Raw genomic sequence first — 12,257 nt, 5'->3', positions numbered from 1 at the left:
AACTGTACTCAACCACTTTAGTGCTATTTGCCCTTTTATATGCTTCTCATGTAACCTTCATCCACTCCCCCTTTCTTGCTTTTCATATTGTTGTATGATCTGAAAATGCAATTAGGCATTGTATTAGAATGAACTGCAAAATAGTTATTCCTTTCATGATACATATTTTTATTTACTGTTTTCTGTAAATGCATGTAACTGTCTAACTAAATGTATGAACATAATGAAAGAAAAAATTATAGTAAAGACCGATGCTTATGCTTGACACTGCATTGACCGAGAAAAACGTACAGATTTTTAATACACAGTATCTTTCTATACAGATCATATGCATTATCCAGCATTATGGAGGGCTCAGGAAGATGATTAGGAATGACATTGACCTGGTTCTGTCAGCAGCAGTGAATATCAGAACACAGAAAGGATGTATCCTGGCTAATATTTCATGGAAGGTAGATAAATATAAATGAAACAAACGAATAGCCAAAAAACAATAAAAAAAACAGAACAGCAAAACCCCCACCCTGGTTGTCTCAGATGTTTTAACCARTTAAATCACTGAATAGCTGATATTTTAGAAGATCTGTGGATTTTTTAAATTAGCATTCTAAAAACCCAACTGGCAATACAAGCAAAAGCTTCTGTGAGTTTATAAATTTAATCTTTATCATATACCACCTGCATCCTCATCCTGTGGATAAGTCCTGATCCCGTTTTAAAGCAAGCATGCATACCCTTGAATTTTCTTCATGYATCTCCAATCTCACTGCCTTCTTCCAACTGATTTCAAAATACTACATGCACCTTCAGAATTTTTAGAGATATTTCTAAATAGATTTTAAAGTTTGGTTTTTTTTTTTCTTTTTTAAATGGCCACTAATAAGGAAAAGAGCAGCTTAAAGTATTTGTATTATGTACTTTAATTCTTATTTTAAATATTTTTTGTCTGAAATTTATTTTCTTAGTCAATGTTAAAGGATCCCATAGAACATTCTACACAATGTCAGTAAAAAAAATTATGGACATATACCTTGTGTTAAATAATACAGTATTACAGTTAAATTAGTATGAAACAAAAAATAATTACATTAATATTGCTTCTCTATATTTTAACCAGAGTTATATCCTATTTTCATGTATTTGTGTATTTTGTAAATAAACCTAATAAGTAGGCAAGAAATAACTTCCTGCAAGAGAGAATATAGAAGATGTATTACATTATAGGATATATATATTAATACAGCTTTTCCTCATTACTCTGAAATTCACCAAAACATATTCAGTAGAGGGAACTAACAGTCTGCCTACTATGCATAATCCAAACAGAAATTCTACTGTTTATTTGTTCATTCTCTCCTATACAGTAACAAACTCTGCAAACAAATTGTATCCATACAATCTACCCCCTAATGGGAATTCTGTAACTCAGAACAAGTATTTTTATCCTTTGGTCTTACCTAATTTCCCAGCAGGAAACAGACCATGATTATTACTGCACTGAGAATATCAAGAGTGGTAAATCACAGTACAGGATTACTGTTTATATAGAAGTTATGTTAATTATTTGTTAAAAAACACAGGTATTTTGAAGTCTTACCTCTTCAGTTCCAAAGTAGAAAGCATGATGCTATAGCATAAGCAACACTTTGTTCACCTACAAATTAAACTTTCTAGATTACTGCTGATCTATGTGAAATGTGAGCTCACCTCCTTACGTAGCTCTGCTGATTTTGATAACTTCATGAAGGTTAGATGTGGTTTAAAAGCTCTTTCTTCTCCTGCCATGATCCCCTTTTCTTGAAATATCTTCTTCATAGTGTCTGATGGGAGGAGAAAAATGTAGAAGTACAAAGTTTATTACATAATAGAATGCTTAAAGTGTGCTTTCAAATGTAATTTTAGTCACGGCTACTTCACATGGAAGAAACTAGACAATGAGTACTAAAAGGCAGGAAGATTTCTACTTCATTTCAAAGGTATATATTATTTCTTCAGAAGTATATATTATTTCGTGTCAAAATGGTCCTATATTTGCAGTTAAATCAGTTAAATTTGCAGTTAGTATAAGTTAAATAATGGCAATTAGAATTCATGGAGTCAGAGTTTGGTGTTAAAATAGGATATCAACATTAGCACTGTTCAGGACTCACTCTCACTGGAAGTGTGGGAAACTTCAGGAAAACTGAGTATGTAATAGAATTTTCTATTCAAAAACACTATCCCATGGTGAATTCTACTATCTGTATTTGGATAATCTCCCACTCAGACCAAAGGAAATTTGGAGGTGAAAGCTCTAAAAAAAGCTTCCTCTACATTTTGGCATTTGATTTACATGCCAGCATTAGAGAAAATACCAGGTATACTGATGATTTTTTGTTTGGGTTTTAAAGCTTCACTGTTGCCTTCTAAGCTAATTTCCTATTTTAATGTACACTTTTATCTGTTTAAAGTCTTAAGTCAAAGCAACTCAACAACACTGACCTAGTTTACTATTTCCCAACTCATCTGCCCAATGTAATGTTTAATTTCTGGGAAATAAATTTCAGTGTAACTTTTGAATTATGTTCCATGTCTTTTTTTAGATTAAATACTTCACAAGAAAATATTATCTTTGGAAAAAGTTTAGATAAAATCGGAAAACCTGTGGTAAAACTAATACTTGTAAATAGAGTATTTATATTACTGAAAAACAGAAAGACTGCAAAACATTTTAGTTCTCTTTGTAAGTACAACCTCCAATTTTTCACTAGGTCTAGGTCTTGCTGACTGATAAAATCAAACTAAAATCAAAATAGGGGAAAAAATTATCCATCCTATCACATAAATTTAATCAGCCTTTAACATAATGATGTATGTTCATTTAAATATTTTTTTACTTGACACTTCAACAGTCCTTCTTCTCCCATGTGGAAGAAACAGCATCACACTAGGAAGCCAACAACACAAGTACAGCTGACCTACTTATATAATTTTAAACTTTGTCCATGGGAATTAATTCTAAATTTACACCGAATCCCCAGTAAGTTTTCTGGCTCCTGTGTCTATTCTCTCAATGGCACTATTTGGGGACCCATTGACACTGATGTTCCAGCAAAGGGTAAATCTTATCAGACCCAGTTTTACCCATGTGATGTTCTGACTCAGCCTTGTGCATAGTAATCTTGGGTTTTTTCCCTCTAAAAGCTCCACTTTTTTTTCTGCTATCACATCTTATGCCATGCAGTCTTATCTCACACTCTGAAATTAGGATTTGTGCTGATGAAGATTTACACCTCCCAGGTGTCCCCTGCTAACTCCAGAAAGAGCTTAGTATCAGAGCAGAGGTCTGCCAATGTGGCTCTGATCATGGGACTGTGAACCCAGGGATCTCAGCAGGGCAGACCAAYCACACAGGGCTGTGACTGTGTGGGAATTGGGTGGGACAGCTGGGCACCTGCACTTTACACTCTGAACAGCAACCACAGGCCTGCCCGTCTTCATTATACATGAAATAGCTTTGTTCAATATTTTTTCTATTTATCTTTCCAAATTCCTCTTTCATACCTGACAATTCTAATCAAGAAAAAAMCAACAAAAACTGGGGTCAGAGGAGATAAGCACACAGAAAGGGACTGTAGTTTTAAATTTAACAGATTTACGTGTATGTTTCTACACACATTCTCACGGGTATCAGACTTCTCCCACAGCTTTGTCACAGCAGAGACATTAAACATCACAGGCTCAAGACATTGGGCTTGCTGYGATTACAGATAGCCCCTGTTTTGTAAAATTTGACATATACACAGTGTGTGACATTTTACTGGTTAAGGTAACTTATGAACATAATTAACACAGTGCTTCTTTCTTCAAAAATAATGAAAATAGAAATCTGAGTAGGTGGAGGGGGAAAAATGAAATAAAAATAAGTGTTTTCCTGAGAGAACATAAAGGTTACAAGATAGTGTAAAGCTATTAATATTCATGCAGGTCCTTGAAGAAGTGGCTACAAGAAGGGATTCAACAGAAACTGGGAAGGACACTTGGATGCTGTGGGCAAGAGAAAGTTCTAGGCTTGTGAGACAGCATRAAAGTGGATTTGTCGACTGGCAAATGCACAAAAGTTTATGATGATGATTGCCTGAACAGAAAGAAATTTGAGGCCAGTGATGAGAAACATAGATAGACAATGCCCAGGGGTCTTGACAAATGAGGATACTCCATCTTTCCTCCAGACATGATCATTACTACTTACACTGAAAAATCAAACAAAATCTATGTTTTCCTTTATTAGCCTCAGGCTGACTGATGTTTGCAGCTTCAAAGTATACCCTAGAAATGTTGAAGCTATTTTTACAAGCTCAATGACTTCCTGGAACAAATTTTTGGACAGCTTTCAGACTGCCTTTCATGCAGTTTGAAGTACTCTGTAATACCATTTTGTACCTCATTTTTATAATGTCAGAATTACTGAATGTCATCTGCCTCTTACATTGGATGCAGCTGAATCCATTAGACAACTCCTTCCCTCTAATTAGAATGGAAATGTGATATATGAAGCATATTCAGAACCACTTTACATGGGAAAAGCTCAAAAATTCAACAGCTAGATCAATACACAACAATTCACAGCAAAATTGTATATTGAGCCATATTCTGTGATACAAATGGCCATCTTCTTTCTCAAGATTTCATTAGATAAAGAAACCTGCTACATAAATGTTTTCTTCCAGACTATCMATTTCTGCTCGTATCAAAACCACATTCTTTCAATTAAAAGCTTTCTAATTTAGAAACAGTATTCTGTCTCTTCATTGAATTAGTTTTTGACTTTACACTTGAAAATGAAGAAAAGCTGAGCATAGATAACTTAAAATTGGAATTATCATGTTAAGCTATGTTCAAGTTCTTACGTTCTTAGGGTTTTTTAAGATATGGGCCAAAAGGTAAGCCAGAGTCAAGCCAATTTCCCAACAGTTTCTCCACTGCTCCTTGATTACGTGTTAGTTGGGCTTTTCTACAGTGAGCTGTCACTGTACCAGASCCCTGCCATGTATCAGCAAGCCATACTGTTATTTCAAGTACTCATCAGGAGTATGTGTAGGTTGTTTTGTTTCCCTCCATTACCACACACATCTACAGAAGAAAGATGAGCTTGTTCATAAAGTAGGATCCATGGAGCAGCTGGATCAACCAAGCAGTCCCCACTGTGCACATATCTCAATACATAAGGTAACCCTTACAAGGCAGTGACAATGTGAGGGCAAAGTCCTAAACTGAAACAGAAACATAAGTTTTACTGGCTTCAATACATGCTAATGCTTCCTATGAGCTTGTTATGATCACAAAAAGAAATGGCTCATTTTAATGAGCTGCTTATCAGAGCTATTGCAATTCAGTGTATGGCACACAATATGAAAAAGGATGTAGATTAAAATCTAAAAGCATTTGCTGTTCTTGTTTTCAGCATGATTTCAGAGAATCATACTTCCAAGTCCCACCTGACTAAACAACAGCAATTTGRACTACCATCTTTTTGTTCACTTAGTACAAATCAGTTGTTCTAATGGAAAATACCTTTGAGTTTCTAATTTTTTTCATCATGTGAAATGACCTAAGAATAACTGACAAGAGGCAAAATTCATTTACCATAGCTTCAGCCATCTGTAACTAAAGTGAACTAAATTAACTGAATTAAACTATTTCCCTAGGCTGTCTGAAGTGAGGGCAATGTAATTTACCCTCAAATGGATGCTAAATGTGTGGTTTCACAATCTTTGATGAAGCTCATAACCATCATCCTTGACAAAATAGACTGTTCCTCTCCAGCTCCATGCTGCTGCTCCTATCTTTCATGCCAACAGTTACGTAGTTATAGAGTAAACTGCATGGGCACACCAAATAGGCTAAAAATTAGCTGGCAAAGGTAAAAATGTTAATTTTACCATGGCTGAATTCAGCATGTGGCTGCACAAAGGGGTCAGATTGCATTGGTATGGTGGCAATGTAAGTTAATGCTTGAGTAAAGCTGCAGTGTATTCAGAGAAGATGGGCAGTATGACTCGCTTTCCATTTCTGTCTGTCTGTCTGTCTCTCTCTCTAATGTGGACTGTTAGGAAATCAATTTAGAGAGATTAGATTAAATGTCATTTATATACAACTAAAGTTAAAGAAAATTACTGAGTTAGTTGTACTACATGTCAGCCTAGTGCAGTCCTAACTGTATTAAAATATTTAAGTCAACAAATCAACATTTCTTAAAAGCAAAAGACCAAATGTAAATGAAATATTTGTGTTTAAAAACACAAAGAAGAATAACCTTTCTGTTCATGAGATGCAAGCTCCCTCTCATGGTCAGACCGTAACATGCATCATTAATCCATAAAATCAAAATCTGCAAATCCTGCAGGTAAAAAAGAGGATTCCCTTATCCACTTCTATCAGCTTCAAATGACATTTACAATATAATTATCTAAATAAAAATCAAAGCCAAACAATTCATTGTCTTTTCCAAATTCATTTAGTAGTCGTGCTGGTTTTGGCTGGGGCAGTTTTCCTCATAGTACCTGGTGTAGGGTTAGTTTTTGGATCTGTGCTGAACAGAAAATGTCTGTTCAGGGATATCTTGGTTACTACTGAGCAGCCCTTGCACAGAGCCAAGACCTTTCCTGTTTCTCAGCCCACCTCTCCAGCAAGCAGGCTGGAGGTGCACAAGGAACTGGGAGGGGACAGAGCTGGGACAGCTGACTCCAACTCACCACAGGGATATTCCATACTATATGTGTCATCCTCAGYATATATAATGTTGGGGAAAGAAGAAGGAAGGAGGATGGCATTTTGTGTTTCCGTGTCACTCTTAAGCATGATGGAGCCCTTCTTTCCTGTAGATGGCTGAATACGTGAGTCCCCATGGGAAGTGGTGAATTAATTCCTTGTTTTGYTCTGCTTGTGCTTTCCCTATTAAGCTGTCTTTATGTCAACCCATGAGTTTTCTCACTTTTACTCTTCTGATTCTCTGCCCCAACAGGCCAGGGAAGAGTGAGCGAGTGGCTCCATGGGGCTGAACTGCTGGCTGGGACTAAATCATAACAGTCCTTCAAATATTCTGTGGCACAGCAAAGCACAGAAAGAAAGGTTTTAAAAGAGTCCTGTAAGTGTATATGTCACTGCAAGCACAGGGTTTCTAAAAAACTTTGACAAAGAGTTATTAAAATACTCCTCAAACTTCTGTCAGAACAGTTTAGCACTATTCCCGGTAGATAATTAAATTATCTACCTATACTACTTCTTTTAATGGATTTTAGCAAATCAGAACAAACAGAAGATTCCCAATAGCTGTGCTTTTCCGTGACTTTTAATCTCTGGCAAACCTACATTACACTGATATTAGCAGACATGCAATGACCACAATCAGATGTTACTATTATCAAACAATTTTCTATGTTATTTATGGAACTAAATGGTTTCCTATCATTTAGAAGCTAATTTAACTTCATCTGTTTGTTATTGCTTATGTTACAAATATTTCTCCTTCATTCATGTTCAACACAGAATAGCACATCAAGTCAGAAATCACCTTAGAATATGGCAGAAACCATACAGAATCTTGAAGTAGCAAAACAGTGATTTAATAAATTAAACTCAGRTCTTTGTAAAAGGTCAAATCAGCTGCACTTCAGAAATTAAACTAATGAATTGCTAGAGAAAACATTGCATGAATAAAGACTTTTTCCATTTTTCCCTCTGTACTGCAAGGAGGTAGGTAGTGTGACAGCAGCTGTCTTTGCTACTCTGCAAAATGTCCTATATGGGTTATTGCACTATTAAAAAATGGTGTGACCTCAAATTCCTCAGAGCACAAAAGATAATTCATCAATACTGAAAAACTCTTTTAAAGAGTCTTTCCAAGGAATAGTTGGAATTGCTGGGATAGTTTTAAAGGACACCAATGAATTATAGACAGTACTGTTCTTTGAGAATTTTTATTAAGTATCTGTAAACAACATAGTTTAAGTATAGACTCATAGGCAGATAAAAAAATGGGACCAAAACAAGGTAGAATGGAGTCTTTACATCCCATTTACAAATCTGTACTATGTTTTTACATATACTAAATAAAAAGTTATCAGAGAACAGCACTGTCTATAATTCATTAACATCCTTTTGAACTACGCAAAATAGGCTAGAAAATGATTTATGTAGCATTTACAGTTATTAAAGGTAAATTAGTATTGACTAAATTAGCACCAACTTATCTTTGTGCTCCATTCTTGTTTAGGTTGTCAAAAAGYCTTTAAAACACTTAAACTGGATTGACAAATTGTACCTGCTATTTCCTTAAGCAGYGTTGTATGATCATTTTCTGCCAAACTCACAAATCCAACTTGATTTCCGAAGTGATCAATTCCTCGAAAAGACAAATCCACTCTTTTTCCTTTCAGGAGATTGTTTACAAAAACCTTGCTGTCTGAAAGAGCACCAACTGCTCTGTCAAGAGGAAAGAAAACATCAATGTCAAATATATTTCTGYTGTTAATATTGCTATTGATCATTATACAAAAAAGTAACAAAGCTTTTTAGTATCCATTTATTATCTACTCAGGTACTTTCGTACTTCTTCCTATCAATACAGCTATCATTATTATCATTTACTATTATCACCACCTTTTTATAAAGGCAAAGTGGTTCATACAGTGTATGTAAAACCATAGAAGTAATAAGGCAGACTTAGCAGCATGTATAATTCCTCAAAAGAGTTTATCTCCATCTTCAGGGCATCCAGATACTAAGACGACAATGTCCCTATTACTTTGTGCATGCCATTTAAATAAGATGATTACTCAGAAGTATTTAGTTTTTCATTCTTAAATCAATTAACTTTTTCATCTCCTGATATGTAAATTGAACTGAGATTCTGCTTCAAAGTTASTACTGTTAGTTAAATTATACAGATGTGACATTACATATATAATAATAAAATTATATGGAAATTACAATTAAGGTCATTAAGAACTGTTATTAAGAGAAGTACTATCTCAATTTATGCTTACTTTCTGTAAGAGCTAAGAGACACGCACACAGTAATTGGAATAACAGGGTACAAGCCCAGTAAATTTTTAATATTCATATTAATTAGCCATATCAGTTGTATGTACAATTACATTAAATAATTATTTTGACCTGTACTTAAAGTGATTCAAATGCTAAACAAATTCAGTTTCATTTCTATTCAATGAAACTGAATTTAATCTTTTCACCAAACCAATGAAGACTTTATATACGCTAGATGGCAGTAATAGGTTAAAAACGCTCAAAGGTATTTTTACTTTGTCTCTCCTAGCTGGATGAAAGCTATCACCATGACTTCTACAGTAGGTTAAATTATATCATTGAAGCCTGTACAATTACAAGAAGCTCTACAAGTTTCCATTGTGTTTAACAATGTGGACTCTTGATGTGAACTTATGCATTAACTGGAACCTTAACAGGCCAAGTTAAGAAACTCGTATAGGTTTATTACATAACAAAATATCCATCTTTGATAGAGTCCTCCTTTTTTTTTTTTTATAGAGCTTTAATCTATGACCAGAAGTACTTTAGCTCCTTTATAACCATTTTAAACAACAATGCCATTATTTGTTCCTTGGAAAAGATATTTTACTTTAAGCATAGTCGCTGTCACTTACCTACCCTATTATCACTGTTAGACAAGCCTGTTCCTGTGTGTTCCCTATGTGCTCTACCTCAACATTTTTCAAAAACACCATCTAATACTGGTTCTACCTGTCAGATTACTTCACACATAAGCAGACATAGATTTATTAACCAACACGAACCTGAAAATTGGTCCAAACCAGGTACAGATATTTCAAATACACTGAGTCAAAGCTTGCAGAAGGCTTTAAAGTGGTGATTCATGCACGTATCTAAAATCCATCTCTGGATTTTTTACATGTGAGAAACTAGTCAACAGAAAGTCACAGAAAGCTCTGTTCCTCAGCTGAACAAAGATTTATATTTCCATACTGTAGGGTTTGCTGCAGAACTGACCAACTGACCAACCCAAGCCCACCCAATGAGTTCTGTGAAAGGTCAATTCAAACACTGTAGGGTGCTTTCAGTTAAGCACTGTGGCATAGAAGATTTAGTTCTACTTTTTCTTTTATATATAATCTTGAAAACCCTAAATTATGTAGAAAAATAGTTACCATCTCACTCTAGCTGTCTTGTTTTTTGTATTCTACCAACCATTTTATAAAATATAACAAYTGCTTTGCAAGAATAATGCACAAGGACAAACATTTCCACTAAAGTCAATAGCAAAAAACACAGCAGTGGCATTTTCTTGTTATTCCATACCAAATAGTATTTACAATGTCAACTAGTGCAACTAATCCACAGAGACACCCAAAAAGTTTACAAGCACTATGATCTAAAGTGGAAAAAGGAAAAAAAAATTAAGCAGCATATTCTAAGTGAATACAGGCTAGAATTATAGAAGCAATGCCTGTTTTCTTTCTATACTGTTGTAATGTAAATATTGCAGCACTTAAAATTAATGAAGTTTCTTTCAGAAGTTTCTGAGTTTTAATTTTGATTATTTATTATAAATCTTACCAATCTTAGCAAAAAAGCCAAACTGAATTCCTTTAGTTCTGTTTGTAATGGGTGACACAGAGTCTTTGACAGGAAACTAGCAAGAAAAACTTGACACTATAATCCATAACTACGCATTTACTGCAAAGGGAGGCATCCTGATTTCTAGGACCTGATCCCATGCCTATGCATACAGTTAGCATAGAGTAGAACTTCTTTGCTTGAAGGGAGTTCTGTCATGACTCTTGATTGCTTGCTTTCTTTCTCGTTTCAAAATATCATATTTTTGATTTCATACAATCCTACAAAAGGGGATGTATAGTGTATTCATGAAGGCTASACCACAGTCAATCACTTGCATGGGAATGGCAGGTCTGCATTCCCTTAGAAAGAGCGGCCTGGAATACAGATCTTCCATTTTCAGAGTGAAAGCTGTATGTACTAAAATACCATACAAAGGGCTTTGTGCCGAATTGAATGTTATGTTTAGCACATTCTTATCACGCATTTGACTTCAAATAGCATTCAACACATTTCATTTCTGTATAGACAGAGGCACTATTGTGCAAACAGAGTTGAAAAACTGCAGATATCTAAATAACTTAATGGATCCAAACCTAAGGATCTGTGAACTCTCATATACCCAGCTGACTAGCTGTACTTTCTTTGAGAGATTACTCTTCTCCTACATCACACACAGGTTCTTTTGCCAGCCTGGATCTTGGCTTTTTCCTTTAACCTGGTATCAAAAATTGGTGAAGCAAAAAAGGAAGGAAAATGCAGCATTTTATCTTTGAGTTCTCCCAAAATACTAAACAAAAAACATCAGTTATGAAAAATTTTTAGAATTCCCATTTAAAAGACCATGCAGTCTAGAATACCTGAGGATAGCTGAGCTAGAAACCTATAGGAGGCATCTGGCCAGGGAAGGGGTGAATCTCTGAGGAAGCTGCTGCTGATTAGAAGACAGTCCTGAGTGCCTGGACTGTAGAGTTCTGCTGGGAGAGGCAGAGAAGAACTCTGTAAGTCAGTGCTTTGGTGGCATTCAAACACTAAAAGCTGAAAAGGGGCTCATAGAGTAGCAGAAGAGCCTGGATTTGAGAATATTTGTTTTGGTATACAGTCTTGGACTCTTAAAAAATATTCATGAGGAGGCATATATGCTTTGAGGTATCATCCCATATTCCCTTTTTAAGAAGTTTGTACTTCAAACTCTTAAAAAAATCTCACATAAACAGCTGGTGGATGCTCTCACCAGCTTTCAGGTGCTATCACAGTTTGCTGATCAACCAGGCAAGAGGAAACTTCAGTGCTTACTCCAGGAAACAAGGGGCACCTGGAGAGGGAAGGGAATCTACCAGATTTAGTATCCTTTGCTTGCCTTGCTATTCTCTGTTCCTGGCTGTCTCTCTCCCCTTAGATCAGACTGTTGGTGATGAAGATGCTGACAAATTTGCATCTTCACAGGACAGGTAGGAGTACAGAGGCCTCAAGGATATAGAATTCAAGGAAAATAAGTGTGTAAAACAAACAAGGTAACTGATTTAAAGATACTGATCTTTCATTATTGTAAGGTGTGTCAAATGCTTTCAGCCAAAATACTTCTACTTATTAGAAGCATGCCCTTGAGTACCAAATGGTTACAACATTCTATCTTGGATTCTCACCTTCTTATGARCAATCTA

The 12,257-nt window shown here is 35.3% G+C and overlaps 1 protein-coding gene across 1 annotated transcript in view; it reads right to left on the bottom strand.

Moving 5' to 3' along the window:
• Positions 1 to 12,257, bottom strand: part of AKAP7 (A-kinase anchoring protein 7) — an 81,503-nt gene that overhangs the window by 56,696 nt on the left and 12,550 nt on the right. The window contains 2 exon segments of the mRNA XM_057364376.1: positions 1,708 to 1,820; positions 8,303 to 8,463. Of these exon segments, the coding sequence (XP_057220359.1) occupies positions 1,708 to 1,820; positions 8,303 to 8,463 (274 nt within the window).

This window comes from Malurus melanocephalus, unplaced genomic scaffold (assembly GCF_030028575.1).
Source record: "Malurus melanocephalus ecotype Western Australia unplaced genomic scaffold, MMel_1.1 scaffold_38, whole genome shotgun sequence".
Taxonomy (NCBI): domain Eukaryota; kingdom Metazoa; phylum Chordata; class Aves; order Passeriformes; family Maluridae; genus Malurus; species Malurus melanocephalus.
The sequence above is the reverse complement of the archived record's forward strand: the minus strand, read 5'-3'. Positions and strand labels throughout refer to the sequence as shown.